Genomic DNA, 23,385 nt, shown 5'->3' with positions numbered 1-23,385 from the left:
GAAATTAGAATGAGAATTCAGTGGTGGTACTTGTTTGATTTAGTGATTAGCTCAATAATAAAAGCTGCATAAGAAAATGTTCCTTGAAGTATGAATTAGGTTGCTGCTATAAAGCCTTTTATTAATGAATATCCCTTGATAAGGAAGCAAAATAAGAAAGAAAAAGAAAAAGAAAAGCCAAGAATTGGCAGAGAAACAAACAATAAGGCTAGACACCAATAGCTTGGACCTTAGGACATATGCCTGTGGTGTTTTTGTACTAGGATATGCTTGGACAATTAGGTTCTGAGGAGTATTTTAAAACTTGGCCACTTGGATTAACTAATCTGGGATTGCCAACCGAAAGTCCATTATCAAGAGCAACCTAGTTACAAAATATTTAGTAATCCAAAGAGATGCTGGGCATCAATGTTCCTAGGAAGAAATTGTGAGCCAAGTATCTGTGGTGAAGAAGTGTTGAGCAAAAACTAAGCTAAAAGGCTGCTGCAACACTTGCCACCAAGATTTCATTAATAAATAAGCTTTCTAAGCAAAAGAAAGAAAGAAAAAGCTAACATGGATCAATCAAAAAGCAAGGCAGCATAGCAGCAACTCTAGTAAACCTTTAAGGAAACATTTCATATCAGATAGCTAAGAATAATTGAGCTACATTTGTCTGCATAAAACCCCATGAACCAAGTTTAATTATCTGCTAAATAAGGACATGTATGCTTCTCTGTTTGATTTCATTTCTTCTTATGTTGAGTGCTTGCTTGGGGACAAGCAAGATTTAAGTTTGGTGTTGTGATGACAATTCATCTTATGCTAGCTTTTCAAGCATTTTTCACTTGTTTCATTAGGTTTTATGCACTTCTTGCATTATAAGTAAGTGATTTGGAGTGGATTTGCATGGTTATGTCAATTCAATCAACCATCAATTATTTGCCACAAAATCATGAAGTTAAGCTAGAATTAGTTGGTTTTTGAATGATTTAGAAACCTTGTGAATTTGGTGATGCTTTGATTGGTTGTTTTAATTACTTGTAGGTGAAGAAATGATGAAAAAAAAAGAGGGAAAAAGGAATCCTAGAGCACGCTTTGGACCTTAGGCCACGCTTTGAAAAGCGTGACCCATGGCCATAAAAGTGTGGCACTCAACCAAGGAGCAAGGGCCAGCGCTCAAAGACCCAACGGAGCGCCCAATGAAGCACCAAGAAAGCAAGGCTGTAGCGCTCTCTATTTGAATGCCAGCATTCACTCTTTGAACGCTAGTTGGGAGCACCAAAGCTCCCACCAAGAGACTCAAGCATAGCGCTACGTTAACAATCAAAACGGAGCGCTCAACATCAAAGCCCAACGCTCAAATGAAGAGAGCGCTACGTTCAATCAATGAACATTTTCGTGGCCCATCAAAAGGAAAACAAGGTGCGACACTCATAAATGGGACAGCCAGGGCTCGAAGAGGGGCACACAATGCATAGAAAGGGTGCTACGTTGAAACCCCTCACTGAGCGCTACTTTGGCATGAGGAATTGCTCCAAAATGAAATGGCCAGGGCTCGAAGAGGGAGACCAACTTAAGCACAAGGGAACGCTACGTTGGTTCATTTCACTGAGCGCTATGAAGCTTAGCACGAGGCTTGGTTTGAAGGAAGCACAAGGAGCTAAGTGAGCGCTACGTTATTTGACTTCACCGAGCGCTCCACTGGAAGGTGGCCCTTGGTCCAATTTCAATTAAAAAGCCATCTTAGATTCACTTCTTCACCAATTTGAAAAGCCCACTCCAAGTCCTAAAAACCAAAATTAGAAAGTGTATAAATAGGAGTTCATTTGATTTGTAGAGGACCTTTTTTTGCTCAATTTTTAGTTTTACTTTTAGCTCCATTTTAGTTTTCACTTTTTGAATTGTTCTAAATTTGGGAATTGGGATCTGAGTTTTCTGCATTTGCTTTCTTCTGCCACTTTTAATTTCTGTTCTTAGAATCTGAATTAAGATTGAAGAGCTTCATTGATTCTAAGTTTGAGAATCATCTTTTACCTCTCTTCTCAATTGTTCTAAGGATTGGATATGAGTTTAGTTTTCTGTTTTCATTTTCTTCTTCTGCAACTTTTACTTTTCTGTTTTGGATCTTGAATTGAGATTGAAGAGCTCCATTGATTCAAATTCTGAGAATCATCTCCTACTCTTCCTCTCAATTGATCTAAGGATTGGGTTTCAATCTTCTCTGCTGTTTCTCAATTTTATTTTCTTCTGCAATTACTTTTCTACTTGATCAAGAGGGCAATTGAGATGTAGATCTGCTGTCTGATCTCATTTCTCTTCTTCGATCTCCAATTTTTCTTTAGAATTTTATAATTGAGTTAAGTTTTCTTGCTGTTTGGTTCTTCAATCAATTTTACATTTCTGTTTGGCTGCTGAGCTGAATTTCTTCATCTCAGAGCTCTCTGATCTTCTTTAACTTGCAATTTCTTATTCAATTCTAAATCCCAGTACCTAAATCCTTTTACTCTTCAAGTAATTTAGTTTTCTTGCACTTTAAGCTTCAGCTATTTACATTTCTTACAATCTAAGTTTCAGTCATTTACATTACTTGTACTTTAAGTTTCAGCTCTTTTACTTTCTTGCACTTTAAGTTTCATGCAATTTACTTTTCTGCACTTTATTTTTCTGTCAATTTTCCCTCTCCCTTTTATTTACTTGCAGTTTAGCTTCTGTTAATCACAATTCACTCAAATCATCAACTATTTGCTTAACTAAATTTATCACCTAACTAAAATTGCTCAATCCATCAATCCCTGTGGGATCGACCTCACTCATGTGAGTAATTACTACTTGATGCGACCCGGTACACTTGCCAGTGAGTTTTGTGTTGGAATCTGATTTCCACCCATCAGGCGCTGTCGTGCTGTAACCTCCCCAGGGACCTGTTCATCCTCCTTGTAGCTGCCTCCAACCCTCCCATATTGAGTCCACACCTTATCTGCGTCACCGTCGGCTTGTTGGGTGCTGTTCGCCGCGCCTCTCCCTGCTTCTTGCGCTGCACAATGCGGTCCTTGCGTGGCCCCGTTCTCTCCCGGAGACACCTCTTCCTCTCTCCTCCGCAGCCATCGCGAACCAACAAGGAGACATGCTGGGTTCGTTGCTTCTTTCTCCAACCGGGTCAGGCTCGCATCATTCAGTGTTGCTGCATTCAACTGGGTCGGGTCTGCAGCTGGTCCAAATCGAACCGGTTTAGGAAGCCCAAGACCTCCTTCTTTCAACTGAGCCCTATTCTTTTTGTCTTTCCCATCCTTTAATTCTAAGACATTGGGCCAGCTTGCTTTAGGCCCATCAATTTCCTTTCCATAAACATTTGAAACTTCTATTTGAAATCCCTCATAATTGCATGATAATGTGCACTGTGAATCTACCTCCTGATTAGTTGCAGCTGGTCCCACCGAGATTTCCTTCCCCTTTGTATGCTCATAATTACTACTCTCATAATGATAATTTAAAAATTGTATATTCCATTCATTCAATTCAGAAGGCAAAATCACTACTTTGCCCTTGTCCTGTTCAACGTTCGAATGTTCCTTCTCCAGGATCCTTGCCGCCGGATCCCATCTAGCCACCCTCGGCTTAACTCCATCATTGGTTGCATTCCTTATATCAACTTGTTGCACCTCTTCCATGGCCACTAAATGCTTACTTCCTTGGTCAATCTTCGCTTCCGAAAAACATTCTTCCCGATACACCTCTCTACCTACCTCTTTCACAACATCAAATCCACTCGCACCAATGGTGACATGAATCCACTCGTTGATCATATCGAACATACATGTATCTATTAGGACGCGACCAACACTAAATGAATTACACATTTCCGTTAAGTATCACATTTTACAACCTCACCCTATTGGTCTCCTAATCTTGTAAATGTCTCCGTTGACCAGGCATGCAAAGGTGCTCCATAATATTCTAACCATATTTTTCTAGTCTCGCTCCTCTCAGACTCATCCCATCTCCACACCATATAGAACAATTTTAACAGTTCGTTCATTCTGAATGTGTATGCTTCCTCTGCATTAGCTAATGTGTTAAGCGTTAACATTGCTTTGTATGCACCCAACTCTCTTATATGCGTTACGCACGGCCATTCATTATGAACCTTTTCCCGTAGTGCTTGAAAATTGATCCTCTTCTTTGTGCCTCCCACAATACTCCTTTGTAGCCATATAACATTATCTTTCGTCACTGTTATTTCTATTTTCTTTGACCATCCATTCTTGTTTGGGTCCTTGCTTTGCGTACCCCTTGCAGACTTATCCACATGCTCTTCTGCCTTCCTTGCATCCTTATGCTGCTGAGATCCACCTTCCTGACCTCGTCTTGTAGGTTCCTGCACTTCTTTTCCTTTAATGTCCTTCGGTTCAGGTTTTCGTCTGTACTTTACTTCTGCTACAAACATTCTTTTACCTCTCAAAACCATATGGTTCATTTCTGCAATAGCCTTCAACGCTCCCCCTTTGTAGTGTACCGGATAAAAGCGAATAGATAGATCTGCTCATTCTTGTTCTTTCACGCAAGATAGATGTCTATAATCCTGCCCGTCTAGTTGAACAACCTGAATAGTTCACGTTTTGATATATCAACCGGGAGATTATCAACAAAAATGGAGAACGAATCTAGCTCCAACCGATGATACTCTTCTTTGTTCCAAATTCTAGGATCCTTATCTTGTTTGTTTGTTTGCCTATTGCTACCCCTCCCAATGTTTACCCACCTCGTGTTTCCTCTCTCTCTCTCTCTCTCTCATTCTCTCTAAATTATATATAGTTTCATTTCCTCACCTATGACACGATATCATTAAATAAAAAAAATAAAAAAATAAACCAAGTTAATAAGAAATTTCCATGCCGTGATGATAGAGTTTTTTCTACATTAATTAAATTAATGATTTTTGCTAGTGTTCGAATTAACTCCTTTTTATTATGTCTTTTTTGTTCTAATATCTTGCTATCATATGCACCATCCTTTGTCTAGTTTTATGTTGTTATATGTATGCAATTTTAGTACAGACTCAGGTACAACAGCTCTGTGATGATCTCACTCTTAGTTGGAGGATGCTTATAAAGAAAAGGAGCTTGCTAAAATTCAGGAAAGTTGCTCTACTCTCTCTCCTTAGTTTAAAATTTTAATTATATTTATTATTAAAGGGGAGATTATTGAGTCAAGATTTGATTTGATACCTTATGATGATAAATATAATTAATTATTGTCTATTATAACTAACTATTATGATGAACAATATAGGAATCAATCAAGGATGATCAAACTAGTAAGATGAACTATGCAAATCAGCAACATTAAGAGAAATATCATTGAAGATATCAAGTCAAACTTGAAAATATATTATCATGAGTGTTTGGACAGTAACTGCACATTATCAAGATAAAGAAGAAAAGTATTTCTACTTCAATGTCAACGGAATCAATTCATAAATGATGCAATGGCTAGTTGATGAAAACGGAAATCATTCCAACATTAAAGAGAATATATCAAGTTTTATAAAAGAAGATTTTATCCGAGGAAGAAGGAACTATTTTTGACCATATTACAGATTATACAAACATTTTATTTTCTTGTTATTTGAGTGTGTTCATACTTCTCTTTTGTCTAGATTCAAGTTTAATTTGAGAGATACAAAAGGCATAGAGAGTAGTACATACAAAAACCATTTAACCTTTAATTGAGTGTTTTGATTTTAAAAGTGTGTTGGATTAGAGTGCACTTGGTTTCCCTTAACTAGGTTAGATTAGCACCTAGGTGAGTTACTAAATTTGGGATACTTTAGGTGGTTTACAAGAATGTGAGTCTTTTGAAATTAGTGTTTGTAATCCATATTGATTATAGTAAAAATTTTATCATTATCGTAATAGAGACTGGACGTAGATTACATTATAATTCGTAGTCGAACCAGGATATATCGAGGTGTCACTCTTCTCTTTCTCAATTTTCTGCACTTTTTGTTCTATACTGGATGAGACAAAATCACAAATAATCTCTTAAAATCAGAAGTTCTGCACAATTTGTTTATAAACATTAAACATACTTTCTTGATTTAATTTCTTTTCTCAATTCACTTCAAACCTTTAAAACTATTAGGTCAATGATATAATTGATTAGTTAATGATTGAATTATTTAATGGTAATAATTATTTAATGGTAATAATTAAATAAATATATAAAATTATAATAAACTAAATTTAAATAATAAAATTAAATAAATATAATATTATTATTAATTGATAATTAAATTGTATATACGCCAATGAGTTATAGTTCAAATGACATAGTCTCCTATACACATATAAGAAGTCGTGGGTTCGAGTGTATCTATCTTTAGTAAAAAAAAAATTAAATGTATATACGTTGTAATTTATTCAACGCTTTTATATAATATATACATGGTGCTGTCTGTGATTGCTAGATGTAATCAGTGGCTAGCGTGACTATAAGTGTTTGACCTGTAATAATGTAACACGTAGCAGGTTGACTACCAAGTTGAATCACATCACTCTAAATTTGAAGGACAATAATTTTTTTTCATTGGTAAACAGGTGGTAACTCTTCTAATCAAGATGGTAATTATGAGTGTGTGCACTTAGTTTTTTTGTTGTTTTTTATTTTAGTTTTAGACTATGCATTTGAACCCTACCAAAAACCCACTAAGGCCCGCCCGCCCTGAACCCATTCCTACCAGATCCTACGCTGCTGCTAGGTTCCCCTGACCAGTGAAGAACGGCTAACAAACTCCTTGGCTGTCACACCTTATAAGAATTGTTAGTGATATTCCCCCCCAATGGCGCTAATCAGAACAACGAGACCACTTCTGCTCTAATGAATATGCTCGAGGATGGGTCAAGTCACAAGAATTTCAATCGGATTCCTCTGTCATAGCGCCTCTGTCAAACTCTCTTTCGTTGCCTGGTACCTGCCGTACCACACTTTTCTCTTTCTCGTATGGACTATGGTGTATTTCTACGTTTCATTTGGTACAGAATTTGACTAATGAATTCAAACAAGAAGACGTGGATCTAAATATATAATTCTTACTTTCAAAAACCAATCTTACTACTAACAAAAATAACAAAGAATACAGTAATGATTTTTCACTCTCCATTCTAACACTTCCCGTTCGTTATTCCACTGGAGCTCCGCCGCTACTTTTAACCTTCTTCATCCTGTTTAACCTTCTTCACTTAGTCTAAACATTCAATTAAACTTGTGCAAAAATAAAAGAATCTTAGCCCAAACATAGAAACCACAAAAATTTAACAATCAATATAAAAAACAAGCCCAAAGGCATTTTGAAAACAAAAAAACCCAAAAAAAATAAACCAAGTGACACCAACAGATACTCATCTTCAACTTCTCCGTACCATTGCCACAACCTGAAACCTCGCACCAACGCCACCTGCAACTGCGACTTCCTACTGCGTGGGATATTAACACACACAACAAAAACGCTATGGACGCAGACTAAGAACTAATGCCCTTTTGTCCACGGATTTAATCTAATCTTCTTCAGTTTCTTCCTCCATACCCAAAGGATGAACATCACATCAGGGTTCCACAATAACCACAGCCTACAACGAAGACATCCACACCATTCCAAAACATAACTAATGTTCTGCTTTCTCCACTTTGAACCTACTACATCGATGGAGGGACGTTGCCCATCACCGACCGGCACAAAACCCACCAAATCTCCCCCCAAACTGATTGCACCAATTGACATTCATATCCCTGGCATATCATGTATTTCCAACATAACTCTTGCAGTAAATAAAAAATAATTTACCGCGCTTAATGTGTTAGTCACACTTTAATGCTATGGATGCACAATCCACGTGTCATAATGCCATTGTAGGGTCAGCGCAAAGTATTTTTTTGTCCCAACGTTTGGGGTAAGTTCTAAAGTTGTCCCTAACATTTCAATCGTTCTATTTAAGTTCCTAACGTTTTAAAATTGGCTTAATGTTGTCCTACCGTTAGGGATCCGTTAACAGAATTGTCAACGGGACAAAATTGAGACGATTTTGAAACGTTAGGGACTTAAATAGAACGAAAATATTGGGGACAAAAACGATACATAGAAATAAATTTTAATTTTATCCTTCAATAATATCAATTTTTTATTGTATATAATATTCAATTATTTTTTAGTCACATCTAAGTAAATTACACTTAATCACACTACTTTCATTCTAAATAAATCTTTTTATATTTTTATATTAACTTATAACTTTAAGTGTAAAATTATAAAAATAAATAAATTTATTTAGAATGAAAGTAATGTGATTAAAAAATAATTGAATACTATATACAGTAAAAAATTAATATTATTAAAGGATAAAAGTAAAAATTATTTCTATGTATCGTTTTTGTCCTTAATGTTTTTATCCTATTTAAGTCCCTAACGTTTCAAAATCGTCTCAATTTTGTCATACCGTCAATTCTGTTAACGGATTCCTAATGGCAGGACAATAATGAATCAATTTTAAAATGTTAGGGACTTAAATAGGACGATTGAAATATTAAGGACAATTTAAAACTTACCCCAAATATTAAGAACTAAAACGATACTTTACTTTATAATTAATAAGGCTTAATATAATAAGAGCAATTCTTGCTCAATGGAGAAATGGGACAAAGCTGACTCCTACCTGGACTTTTGGAATTAACTCGAGCCCATCTTGCACATTATTGGTTTAGAGTGGACACCATGATCATGCGTGGACGTTTTTTTTTTTTTTTTTAACAAAAAAGTTCAACGCAGCATAATAGAGCAACAAAAAAAATCAAAACTTTAAACATCAATATGTAATAAAATAGAAACAAAAAATTATTTCTAGTGTCATATTTGAAATTGTCATCAATAATAAAAAAAATTCAAACTACTCCACTTTTTATAATTGGTTAAAAATTTCTAAAATACTTTTTCTACATCCCTTATTGTTAAAAATTTGTAATTTCCTCTCTAACCAAACGATTTTTATCAATGTTTGGATAATTGAATCGAATCAACTAATTCAATTAGATTAACCAAAAATCAATCATTAAATTGATCTGGTACAAATAAAAAATTAATTAATAATAAATTAGTAAAAAATAAAAAAATTAATTAAATAATCAATTAATCGATCAAATTAATTCGATTTTTTAGTAATTAATTAATTTAAAATAATAAAATATAAAAAAATTAATTTTTTTAAAAAATATATATTAACATAAATATATTATTTTATTATAATTAATTTAATTTCAATTGAATCTCAATTGAACTTTTAGTTTTACTGATTCAATTATTAATTCGATTTTTAGAATCTGAATTGTTATTGACTAAATTATTGCAGATCTGATAAAAATATTAAAACTAAACCGATTTTTTTTTGGACCGGGGCCAAGGCCATATAACAGACCCGGCCACCCAAACAGAACCCGATTCGCCCCAGATCCCGACCCCCTAGTGCTCGACCCTAACAATATTGTCATCTTCCTCCCATAGCTCTCTGGTCGAGCTTCTTGTTGCCGCCGGGACCTCCCCTACCAGGCCGACCTTTTGCAAGGAATTGACACCTGGAGCATCCTTCCCCATTCTGAGTTCTCTGAATGCATCGTTCTCCTCACCAGTCTGATGCTGACGCCGCTGATGGAGTAACCGCCATGGAGCTTCTGGCCAGGTAGTCTCGGCCACAGCAATCCTCTGCCTCGAGGCTTCCCGCAAAGGACCAGGACCCTCTGCGCTCCCTCGTCGATCTGCTCTCGAAGCTTTGCCGATGTGGTTGCTCCTCTCCATAATTCGCCGCTACGCCGCAGTGGATTGATGCTGCTCTCCCCTTCAGCTTCTTGCATGTCTCGAGTTTCGTTTTCTCCCCTCTGAGGTAAGTCATGTTCCGTTTGCATTCCTTGATGATTGGTAGAGGGTGGAACCCCAACAAGTTGATTTTGCGCCCATTGATTATGCTGAATAATTGCGAATCTGGCTTCTGTTCTGATTGAATTCCTAACTGGATTAGGAGTATTGAAAGTCCACTGGCTCGTGAGAACATTCCCTACTGCCATCGCTGCCAATTGGTGAGCTACTATGTTGCCTTCCCTTGGAGTCCAGGTAGCTCCTACAGCTGGCGCCTCTTCCAGCAACTGCAGAATGTCTCTGAGAATTGCATCCGCCTCCGCTATTGGCGTTCTCGCCTTAACGGCTTGGACCAGTGGTAAACAATCTGTTTCAATTATACAATTTTCTATCTGTAAATTCTTTATGAGTATTAGAGCTTCTCTGTATGCCTGAGCTTCTGCTGCTAGTGCTGAATTTGTGATAAATTTTGTTGTTGTCCCAGTAATGATCTTGCCCTGCCAATTCCTAACGACGACGGCTGATGCTGCCTTACCTGTATCCTTATGGAACGCTGCGTCAGTATTGACCTTCAACCTATCTTGTGGTGGGGGTCTCCAGGTAATCCTCTTCCTATCACCAATCCTGCCATTGCTTGAATTGTGATCTGTGCTGCTCTCGCTTGTTGTATTGTGGTATTCTGCTGCTAGATATTCTGCATTGATTATTGCCTGTTCTGGATTGATTGTTGCTTGCTGGAATATGTATTGGTTCCTTGTCTTCCAAATGTACCAACATACGCACCCCAGCTTACATAATATTCTTTCCTGATCCTTCCCTGTCTCCCTTCTTATTTTCTGAACTGTATCCAATATCCATCTTCCAAACGATGCCACATTATAGGCTGTAGGTGTTATTTGAATACTCGATCCGAACCAAACCGCTCTCGTCCACGGACATAAAAGTAAAGCATGTTCAACAGTTTCATTCTCATCCTAGCATATGCTACATGAAGGCTTAACTGCACATCTACGCTTATACAAATTACTATTTACTGACAGAATACCTTCCACTGCTTTCCATAAGAATATTCTGATCTTTTGTGGCACTGGTAGTCTCCATATAATCTCCCAAATCTCCCTATGATTCTGACTTGATGAAGCTTCATTTAATTTTATCTCTTCTTTTGTATCTCTCTCCTCTTTCGCAGCCCGGTAACCTGATTTCACTGAGTAATTTCCTTCGGCTGTGTATGGCCAGATCAGATTATCCTTTTTGTTAATCAGGCTGATAGGTGTTCTTGTAATTAATTCTGCTATGTTCCCCGGAAATACTTCCTCGATTCTGTTCTCATTCCAGCCCTCCCCCTGCTTTATAAGGTCGCTCACTTTTCTGATTTGTTCTTCTCCCCATCTCCTCATTTTCCCTATTCCTGCCACCCAATTATCCTCCCATATATCTATCTCCGTTCCACTCCCTATGCTCCATCTGCCCTTTCTTCTAAGGAAATCCCTTCCCTCCAACAAACTTTTTCCATATCCATGACGTGTTCCTTCCTTCTCTCGCTTCCCATAGGCTACAGTTAGGATAATAAATTGCCTTTAGAGTCTTTGCCCAAATAGCTTCCTCCTCTTTTAGTAGTCTCCAAGCTTGTTTCGCTAGGTGCGCAATGTTTTGGCACTCCAAATCCTTGAACCCTAAGCCTCCATTTGTTTTACACTTAGTCATCTTTTTCCAACTTTTCCAATGGATACTTTTTTCCTTCCCGTTGTTTGCCCACCAGAACCTCGCTATTGCAGCCTCGATTCCTTTGCAAAAGGATTTTGGGAATTTGATGACGTTCATAGCAAAAGCCGGGATCGCTTGAATTACTGCTTTTATCAAAATTTCCTTTCCGGCTTGATTTAGAAGCTTCTCTTTCCATCCTTGCATCTTGTCAAGTATTTTCTCCTTTATCCACTCCAACGCCCTGTTTTTGGATCTTCCCCATCTCGCAGGCAGCCCTAAGTATCTTCCTGGATCTTCCCATGACGCCATTCCAGTTATCTCTTCTATGTTCACCCTCTTCTGTATAGATACTTGGCTTCCAAAAATTAGCCCGGATTTTTCAGTGTTGATTCTTTGTCCTGATGCTTCCGTGTATTTGTTTAATATCTGGATGAGTTGAAACATCTCCTCCTCTTCCGCACCTGCAAAAATTATGCAATCATCAGCGAATAACAAATGAGTAATGACCGGTGCTAATTGGGCTAATCTTATTCCGGAGATCAGCTTATCCCTCTTCGCCTTTTCCATCAGAATAGTGAAGCTTTCAGCTGCCAAGATGAAGAGGTAGGGTGATAATGGGTCTCCCTGTCTAAGTCCTTTTTGAGGGGTGATCCTATTAGATAGCTTCCCATTTATTTTAAATCTGTAAGTGGCACTTTTTACACAGCTCATAACCAGCCTCACCCATTCATTACTAAATCCAAATTCTTCCATGACCCTTTGCAAGAAATTCCATTCCAATCTATCATAGGCCTTATTCATGTCCAATTTCATCGCTAGGTCCTGGCTTCCGGCGTTTCCTTTTCTATTTAACATATGAAAAGCTTCCTGCACAATAATTATATTGTCTTGTATGAGTCTTCCTTTGACAAAAGCACTCTGAACTAGAGATATGATTTGATCTAGCACTTTCCTTAGTCTTCCCACCAAGACCTTAGTTACAATTTTATATGCAAAGTTGTAGCAACTTATTGGTCTGAGCTGATTTAGGCACTCCGGTTGGCTGACCTTGGGTACCAAAACAACAGTAGTTTCCCCTAGATCCCCTGGTATGCATCCTTCTTCGAAAATTTGCTTCACTACTCCACAAACTTCTTTGCTTAAGATCTCCCAGTGATGTTGGAAAAAAAGCCCATTTAAACCATCTGGCCCCGGAACTTTCAGCCCTCCCATACTGAAAACTGCCTCCCTTATTTCCTCATCATTAATTTTTGCCATTAGTTCCTCATTCATCTCTTTGGTAACTCTTCTTGGTATGTCCTTTACGCACTCTTCCAGGTTTCTGTCCCCTTCGGAGGTTAATAATTTAGTATAGTACTTTTCCACTAACCTCATTATGCTTGCCTCTCCTTGCATCCACTGACCTGTTTCATCTTTCACTTTGTCAATTCTGTTCCTAATTCTTCTCTGAATGGTTGTTGCATGAAAGAATGTTGTGTTTTTGTCCCCCCATTTTATCCATTTCAGCCTTGATTTTTGCCCCCAATATTTCTCCTCTTGTTTCTATAGTTCTGATATTTGGTTCTTCAATTCCCTCTCTCTTCTTTGATCTCTTTCCGTCATATCAGCCTCTTGGATGTGATGTAACTCTGATTTCTTTCTTTCTACTTCTTTATCTGCTCTCTTAAACTTCCGATTACTCCATTCCATCAGCTCCCTTATGCATCTATTTCTCTTCCGTATGAATTTGCCCCAACAATTCCTATTTCCCTCATCTTGTTGCCAACCCTTCTTGATCACCTCTTTGCACTCCTCATGCTCAGCCCAAAACGCCTCAAACCTGAATTCTCTTTTTATCCTACTTCTCGGGTGTAATTCCAATATAAGCGCACAATGATCCGAGCTTATAGCCGGAGCTGCTTTTAGACTAACATTCTGGTATATCTGCAACCATTTCCAATTCACTAACACCCTATCTAATCTTTCCCTAGTTATGAAGTTGTTTCTAGGATTGTTGAACCAGGTATATTTACTTCCCTTTAAGTCAACATCCATCAAACCATTATCATCTACAAACCTTCTAAACGTTTCTAAACAGATTTTTGGTTGTGGAAGAATACCTACCTTTTCTTCTTGATTTAGGATGTCATTGAAGTCCCCCAAATAAGCTTGAGGTTCCTCCTTGCTTATGTTACTTACCGTGAGCTCCTGCCATAGTTTCCTTCGCTTCTTAAAAACAGGATTTTCATACACAAATATACCCTACCAATTCAGATCATTATTAATGTTAATATTGGCTTTAATATAGTTATCACACCATTCATAAACATTAACATTCACATTAGATTTCCATAGGAGACATAGTCCACCGGACAAGCCCCGGAGTTCTACGCAAAACATGTTATCAAATTTCAGCTTCCTATTAATCCTATTTATTATGTCCCTACTTGCCCTAGTTTCCATTAGAAATACTATAAGCGGCTTTACTTTTTTACATAAATTGTATAACTCAGAAATTGTCGGGGCAGCCGCTATTCCCCGACAATTCCAGCTTATAATACTCATGGCTGAGGTTGGGGCATGTTAAGGCCCGCCTCCTCAGCCTTCTGTCCTTCCTTGAGAAATTCAGAGTCCTGTGTTGCTGATTGAAACTCCCTTAAATCCCGAGCAGTGTTGCTGCTCCTCAAACTAAACCGACTTTTAATTTATTGAATTTTGATCGGATCGGTCAATTCGATCCGATTTTAATAACGATACCTTAAACATATAATACTTTATTTCTCTTTAAGTGATGCAGGCCTTTGTAAGCTATAATTTTTGTTGATTGCTTTGATTAAAAAGTAGTAACAATTTGATGTAACTTTGTAACGTGCATATTTATATTAGGTGTTTGTTACGGTACGATAATAAATTTATAGGTACCGATACATTTAAAATATAGACAAATAATAACAAGCTACGTGAAATTTATTTTCCACATCAACATTAAATTTTTTTTAAAATATATATTTATCATCATTTTTACTAATACACCCCTTTAATTAAATAAAAATAAAAAATATTTATTTGTTTAATTTTATAAAAAGACTTAAATATTCTTTTTTATATATTAGACAAAAATTATTTTTTTAGATTAATTAAATTATTTAATTTTATAATTTTAAAATTTAAATTATCTAAAAAAGAAAAACAAAAATACATTTAACAAAATTATTTATCTCTTTATAAATTCTAATCAATCATTCATACCAAAAAAATTAAATAAATTTAAAAAGTACTAAACAAAATCATTTTATTCTTTATTTGCTGGATTCTCACCCAACCTTCATCTCTAATTGTTCATACCAAAAAAAATATCATCCGAAAAACTGAGAAAAAAAAATAAAAAAACAGAAATTCATGTCTTCAGGATTTCTCACCAGTACATCCTCAACGAACGCCTCTCTTATTCCCAATTCTGAGACTCAAACCCGCTCTTCTCTCTCACTGCCACTAGAGTCTCTACTCGTTCACACTCACCGGCGTCTCGTTGCTCCTCTCGTCTCGTCGCCGGCGTTTCAGCGTCTCGCGGCCTTCCTTGGGCTCCTCCTCGCCGGCGACAGAAGCAACTCTTCGGATCGTCGTCGCTCGTCGTCTTCTGGTTTCAAGTACTCGCCGTCGCGAGTCGCTGTGGATCGTCGACCGTTGTAGGGTCGTCACTTGCTTCGTCGCTCGTCCTCTTCTGGGGTCGGTTCCTCTTCGTCACCCAGTGGCCGTTGGTAAGTCCATGCATCATCACTTCCCCTGTTCTCCGTTCTCCCTGTATTTTGAGATGATGTTGAATTGGTAATCAATTAATTTGTTAGTGATTGAATCTTGAAGAAAATACCTTCTGGTAGGTTTGGAGATGACTGCTTGACTAAGTGTTGTATAGTACTTTTTCAAATTATATATTTAGATGGGACATATCGACATAATTGTTTCTGTAGTTCAGAAATGCTGTCATCCTTAAGGAATGGATGCTTGGCATCTTCATGCTTATGCAGCATCTTTACATTTTTTGACTTTCATTATGCCAACTTGATAAATGTTTACTGTGATTTTTCTCAGGACCTTGATGGACATTTTAGATGATTATTTTGATGGCTATTATTCAGAGGAAATGATAGAGTCTCGGGCATAGTTTCTAAAACTATTCTCAAGTAAATTCTGTAATTCATAAGAATAATTATTGTCGGATATTTTGAGGTTTATTCAAGTACTTTTTTTTTTTCCAACTTATCAGGTGGATATTTTGATCTAATTTATCACTATGGCATACGCAGGTGCTATTGACACTTCTTGTTTCTTGCTGTTCTGTTCTAATACAGGTTTCTACTAATCAAAGTGCAGTAGACACAATTGACGGATATTCGCGACCACAGTTCAATAGTTCCGGTGCATCTACATGGTTATGCTTCCGTTTGGATATATTGTCTTCAATCACATTTGCATTTTCTGTGATATGCTTGATGGTTGTTCCTCAAGGAGTCATAGATCCAGGTAGAGAATAATTAGATTATGATATTAGTTTAACTAAAAAAAATTACAATCTGTCTATAATGAGGAACTAAGTGCTTTACTTATGTTTGATTCTCTTATTGAAGGCCTTGCTGGTTTATCTGTTACCTATTGACTCAATTTGAACTCGATAAACGCTATGGTGATTCGACTTCTTTGTGACTTGGAGAACAAGATGATATCAATAGAAAGAATACTTTAATATACATCTATTCCTAGTGAGCCTCCCCTTGTTGTACAAGAAAATTGCCCAAGCCCTTCTTGGCCATCATATGGAGAAGTTGATATATGCAACTTGCAGGTAATTGAAGATAGAAATTAGTTTGACATCTTACTCAATTTTGAATTCATGTTATGATTTTGTCTTCTTAGAGTTCACTTTTCCAAAGTGATTAGTACTTAAGAGAGTTTATGCTATGATACTTGTAATGGACTAATAATTCTTTGATGAAGGTTCGTTAAATGATCAATTAGTTAATCATGCTGGGACTATTGCTGTCTTGCTGAATAATCACGGAGTTTAATTTTTTTTTTCTTTGCTAAAAATCATCAGAAGTTTATGGCGGAACATCATAATGTTTTTTAACCATTGGATTGATGAGTAGTTTTCAACCTTTTACTCCTTTGAATTATCAACCGCTTTTGATAGCATTTCTGAATAGAAAATTGAGTTTCTAATGACAGTTTAGTTGAATAAAATGTTTATGTTCTTAAGTAACTGAACAAGCATAATTTCACTTTGCTTTGGTTGCAACTTGCAGGTGGCAATGGCAACGGCTGCCAAAGCAAAACTACTTCTTTGCGAGCTAAAAACTGTTAAAGCAGATTTGGCTTTTGCAAAAGCCAGGTGTTCTAAACTAGAAGAAGAAAATAAAATGCTCCGCGACTGCGGTACCACTACCACTAAGGGACAGAACCGTGAAGATGATGATATGGTATTGGTTATTTGTTGTTCCCTATTTCAAATTTGATATGACAACACCTATGAAGCACTCATACAGGCATAACAAAATTTGAAAGCATCTTCCAATTTCATGTGTTGTTTTATCTAAACATGAGTTATATGTCTGAGTCTCATAAGTTTATAACCTCATTTTTGCTGGAGATTATTTTTTTCATCCCTTCTAGCTTTTACACCATTGCATGTTTGCCTATCATATACAGCATTGAAAGATAGTTGAAGTGGTACACATTTAGTGGTTGAAGGCAAGAGCTTTCTTTTGCTTCAAGCATACTATGGAATTGTTTATTATATGCATATATACTAACTACCCTGTGTTATGCATATATCCCAAGAACTCATTGTGTTTTTAACAAGAATATGATCATTTAAATATGAAACTTTAGGTCCTATATGGCTATGTTTTTGTAACTTGTACAGATTCGGTTTCAACTGGAGACGCTTCTTGCCGAGAAGGCTCGCTTGGCAGGTGAGAATGAGGTATATGCTAGGGAAAACCGTTTCCCAAGGGAGCTTGTGGAGTACCATCAGCTGACAATGCAGGATGTAGTGTACCTGGATGATGGCATCGCCGAAGTCCCAGAGGTTTATGACAGCTCGAGTGGGGTGTCCCGGATAACGTCTTTCAACCCATCACCATCAGAATCACCTCTTCGAGTGGTTATTCGGAACTCAGAAAGTTCACCTATTCTCCCAAACGAGATGTTAACTGTGATAGAGAAAGATAGTAAGAGTGCATCAGAAAATGAGGCTCCTATTCCTAGTGTCTCAGCTTCTCCAAAGTGATATATCTGTTCTCCTTCAAACAATAGCATTTAGTTTAGATGGGGTTCTTCTTGTTTAGAAGCAAGGAAAATGCATGTTTTTCTTTTTTGTAGAGTTTATTAATTTGTTTCTATTTTTCACCACTGTGAGGAAGAGGCTGGGTGATATTTCAAGAAACTACATATTTATTTATTTATTTATTTTTGTGTGACTTATGTTCATGGTTTTTGATTGTATTGGCTGATATTGATCTATACAAAGTTATTCTTTTTCTTTCTTTTTGTAACTTCTTGTAATTGAAATTGCACTTTTTTCTGATCTTTATATTAGGGAAGTATTGGTATTCTGATTCAATGCATTAATAGAAGTCAAATTATCATAAGAAGATTAATAGAGATTTTGGATGGTGAATTTTCTGAACAAAAATCCTATATTATATGGTACATTGGCCTCAGAATCAGAATGTTACATAGTATCAGTAGCAAGTCCAAATCAATTCATTCCTTTCTTTTGCATCAGAAGATGCACAATCAAGCTTTGAAATGACTTCATCTTACTGCCTCATCTTAGAAGTAATTAAAATTCTCTACTAGTAAAATAATATTAACCAGTACAAGTAGCTAACACAAATATTAGCCACTCTGATCTGTTATTGACTTAATAAAAATTTTGAACCTCTAATAAACCATTAGATATTTAAGCAAAATTCAAATATAGCATTAATATCCAGTTTAAGATAATTAGTAGTACAAGAATGGAACCAACTCTTTATTATATCCCCATTTACTAATTAAACCTGATGATGTTCACATTGAATAACACAGCCTATGGCCTTGCCTTGTTCTTTCTCCTCAGAAGAACAAACAGCACATCAAGTTTTAGTTTATCTGTGTCCATGATGTCTGGAAATTCTTTAACTTTCTCGGCAAAGCGTTCGAAAAGCTCATCAACTATTTCTGCTCCAAAGTGTTTCTCAATCATCCCTTGCAGTGCAGCTCTGAACCATGAAACAAATATTTACACAGTTGGCAATGACACCATGTTCTTGAATTCCAATATTTCCATCCACTCAATGCTGAAACATTCATCACATCCTCTAAGAATTTCCTTCACAGCCTTAACAGAGGGGTATATCAAAGATTTTTCTTATGATCTTATAATGGTTGAATGTGTCATTACTGATCTGCATAGAACCATCTTATTCAAACTAAAAAAATCTATTAACATCTCTGATATAGCTTATACAGTCTGTGCCTTCACTTAGTGAAGCAAGAACACACGATTACATAGTTGGCAATACTTCTCGAGATGCCTTGAGTTGTGATTCATTGTCCTCGTGACTTCCTTTAAGCCGGATTTGAGTCTTCAGTTCTGCTGTCTTGCTCTCCACGATCATTCGGCCTTCCTGAAGAAATTTGAGAAGCAGCAATGAGATGAACAATGTTATGTTGTTTCAATACTTGAAATGATACAATTCCCATACACCAGATAATGAAGAATCAAATTACTAGTTAACTATGTGTCTCAGCTAGTTAACAATTCTGTTTTTTTTTTTTTCTGAAAGCAAGATGTTACTACATTGTTACCCTATAATAAAACATCATTAATAGACATAGATCAGGTTTGATGTTTCAAGCGTGGAAGAAACATTTCCCAACTAATTCAAACAAAGCCATGTAACTTGTTATGAACTGTGGACATAAACCAACTCCAAGGTGGAAACATATAAGACAGAGAATTTACCTCAAAAGCCTTCTCAAAGGTGTCACCTAAGTGATTAAGGGAACTAGTGATTGCCTCCAATCCCTTCCTAATTGTAGGGTTGTCCCCTAAATTATGAGATTCATGTTGTTGATATGACGGCTTCGACTGTGAAGGGAAGTCCCAATCATGGCAAACAAAAGAAAACACAATTGATTCCAATTCAACTAGACATAGATTTAGAGTCTCAGTTCTATGGTTCATGTTATTTACATTGAGTTTAGGAATCAATTAGAGTGGCAGAGTCTCCATTCTTGATGATGCAGACAGAGAGTGGCAGAGTGCAGGGAGGAGTGGAGGAAGACGCGGTGGCTGCCAGAAAGGGAGAGGCGCTGGACGACGATGGCTGGACAGGGCTCGACGACGGAGAGCGAAAGGGGCATTCAAAGAACTTCCATAGAGGAGAAAGACGCAGCGTTTGTCCAGTTGAGTGGTTTAGCCTTCCTTCTCCTTTAGGTTCTTTAAATTCCGTGGGCGGCTAACTACCGAGCTCAATGCAGTCAATTATTGCTAGGATTTTGCCTTTTTGGTGTGTTTTGGAGGGGAAAAAAAGTGCTAAATCCTTCTCCACGAATCAGATCCCAAAGTATGAACCCTAGAGTCGAACTCCGAGGTAACGACGGAGAAGCGTTGATCTTCCAACGACGGCAAGTTTCTGAACTTTCCAATGGATGGATTCCAGAGAAGAAGATTTCTGGAAACGGTTAAGAGAGAGAGAGAGAGAGGATAGGAAGAAGAGAGAAGAAGATGAAAAATACTAAAGGTTTATGAATCAAATGAAAAACAATTTTGGTTTTTTATTTTTTTAATATGTTTTTGTTTGTTGTTTCAATTATTTGAAACTATAAAATTAGAATTAATTGAATTCTAAAATTTGATTAATTTAAAAAGATATTTTTGTCTAATCAAATAAAAGAAATATGTTTAAGTCTTTTTATAAAATTTAATAAATAAATATTTTTTATTTTTATTTAATTAAAAGGGTGTTTTAGTAAAAGTGATGATATACTATATATTTAAAAAAGAAAAAATTAAATGCTGACGTGGAAAATAAATTCTACATGTCTTATTGTTATTTGTCCATATTTTAAACGTATTGGTACGTATAAATTTATTATCGTACCGTAACAAACACCTTTATATTATACTACTTTTTTTTTTTTTTTTTTTTACCAAAGATAGGAGACTCGAACCCGCAACCTCTTAATTGAGTATGGGGAGACTATGCCATTTGAGCTATTACTCATTGGCTTTATATTATACTACTTGTTAGAATATTTTTAGGATATTATATATTAATACAGTATTTAGGCATATCACAAATTAATTTTATATTTAATCGAGTTGATATTAAATTGATTTTGCTAATTTTTTTTTTAACTAGTGTATGTTCCTGTATTCTGTACGGGATAATACATAAAATTATATAAAATTTTTTATTAAAATTTAAATAAAAAATATATATATAGTAATTATTATTATAAATATTTTACAACTTAAAAGCATTAAAATAATTAATATTTGTTTTAGTCAATTTAGATTGGTTGAATGATCATCTTATTTGTCCAGTTAAGCAAGTATTTGGAGTTCGAATCTCGTCTTGTCTTGTGTGTATAAATAATCCATTAGTTAACGATAGACTCTTAATAAATAAATAGAGTATCAATATGTGGTGGATTAGTCGTCCTCGACTTGCTGAGTTAGGAATCCATAGAAAAAAATTGTATTTGTCTTTAAAATAGATTAATTTTTCATTAATAGCAATATTTATGGACTTTTGTCTTTGTTAAAATTTACTTGGGACAATTTTATTCGTTAGTATCATATTCATTTTTGAAGTCAAAACAATATAATCAACATTGTTACTCGTTAATACTTCACATTTTATGAAATGATTTTTAAATTTTCAAATTCATAAACTTATATCATTACAAAAGTTATTAGATCGATTAATATTTCTTGGTAACATGGTGTATCGAAACACCATCGTTGAGTATTAGTTAGTGTGAAGAGAAACCAATAATAACTTTTGTTATTCAATATATAATTTATTCTATTGAAAAATAAATTAATATTTCCTAATTTGTAAATACATTTTCTTCTAATTTCTTACACCATTATTTACCATTAAAAAATAGTAAATGACCATACTATCCTACAATATATACGATGTATAAAGTAATTTCTTATCTTGAAATTAATTCCGAGATAAAATTTAAAATATTTTTTTATTTTCTTATTCAAATTTAAATTTAAATTTAGAATTGATTAACAACTCATCTTTTTTTAATTTTAATTAAAAATAAATTGGTTAAATGCAAAATATTTAACATTTAATAATTTTAATCATTTAAATTTTAATTACCAAAAATTGGGTTAAAAATTAATTATAAACATAATAATCGATAATATATTATATTAGTACGTAAATAATAATATCCAATGTACTGATTATTTATTTTTTGACAGAATTAATGTATAATTTATTGAGAATTGATTTATTATCCAAAATTTTTTCATAAACTTTGTAATATATGAAAATACTGATCTTATTTTTTATTATTATTTAAGAAATTTTTTATAATTTTTTAATTATGTAATTAACTTTTATTATTACTTTTATACTAAAAAATATCAATTTATACTATTTACATATTTTTTACTACTAATAAATAAATAAGTATTTGCACTATTATGCTTATTGTCTTAGATGATGACTTAAATTACTTATTTTGTATGTTAAATAATATTTTGTATGTTAAATTTATTAAATATTAAGATGAAAAAATTGTTGAATAAATTATATAAATAGTCATTATAGAAAAGAAAAAAATTATATATCATATATAATAATCCTTGATATATATGGTGTCATGTATATATTAAGATTATCTATTTTAATTATGTAGGTAATTATTGTTATTTTCATTTTTTAGTTACATTAGAAAATAATATTTAAAGCTAAAAAAGAGATAATTAATTTTTTAATTTGAATTAAAAAATGTCTTGTAAATATATCCAACTTTTATATATACTAAGTGTTATAAAGTTAAATAGTATAATATTTGCTATAACAATTACTCAAAATATTAATCCAAGATATATTTGGGTCTAGTAAGACCCCAATGTAAGCAAGATCAACTAACATCCATTGTTAGAGTCCCAAATCTAACTTAGGTTCATTACCTTAAAGGTCCAATGTAGATAAAGTCCACGTGTCCCCTCTTAAATCGACTCAAATTGGATCTCCATCGCTAGTTAGATATGGTAATGAGTACTTAGGGGAGCGTGAGAAGCCCTCTTCCCATCCCTCATTCCTATTTAAAAAAAAATGCTCGCGCTCCTTCTTTGTCATTGCAAGTTTCTATTTAATTATCCCTTAGGGAACGCAAATCTTCTCGAGTATTTACGAATATTCTTTGAAAATTTTTGAAAAAAATTAACACAAAAAGACATAATATAATAATTATAAAATAATCAATTTAATATAATTCAACACAATTTATAACATATTCATTATGAAAAATAATATTTTAAAAGGAGAAAACATAAAAACATGTTCCAACATAATAACATAATATAATTTTTTGAGACGATACTGAGCGACGTAGTGATGGACTTGAGAGGCAGAAAAAGTGAGTTAGATAGAGGATCGAGGCTGAGAATGAGTCTAGAAGAAAAAGAAAAAATTTGAATTGGAAGCAGAAATTAGGATTACTAAATTCAAGAAATAGATTTATGTATATATAAATTAGGATAAATTATAATTTTATATTTGTGTATATTTAATAGGTTC

At 35.0% G+C, this 23,385-nt stretch overlaps 1 protein-coding gene across 1 annotated transcript; it reads left to right on the top strand.

Moving 5' to 3' along the window:
* Positions 1-14,852: 14,852 nt before the first annotated feature.
* Positions 14,853-18,114, top strand: LOC112771462 (uncharacterized). Its single transcript, XM_025816222.3, has 6 exons — positions 14,853-15,321; positions 15,653-15,744; positions 15,913-16,084; positions 16,189-16,403; positions 16,864-17,037; positions 17,484-18,114. The coding sequence occupies exons 5-6, from the start codon at positions 16,870-16,872 to the stop codon at positions 17,847-17,849; spliced, it is 534 nt and encodes a 177-aa protein (XP_025672007.1). The 5' UTR covers positions 14,853-15,321; positions 15,653-15,744; positions 15,913-16,084; positions 16,189-16,403; positions 16,864-16,869; the 3' UTR covers positions 17,850-18,114.
* Positions 18,115-23,385: the final 5,271 nt, after the last annotated feature.

Source organism: Arachis hypogaea, chromosome 18, assembly GCF_003086295.3.
Source record: "Arachis hypogaea cultivar Tifrunner chromosome 18, arahy.Tifrunner.gnm2.J5K5, whole genome shotgun sequence".
Taxonomy (NCBI): Eukaryota; Viridiplantae; Streptophyta; class Magnoliopsida; order Fabales; family Fabaceae; genus Arachis; species Arachis hypogaea.
This window is presented reverse-complemented; position numbering and strand designations above follow the sequence as displayed.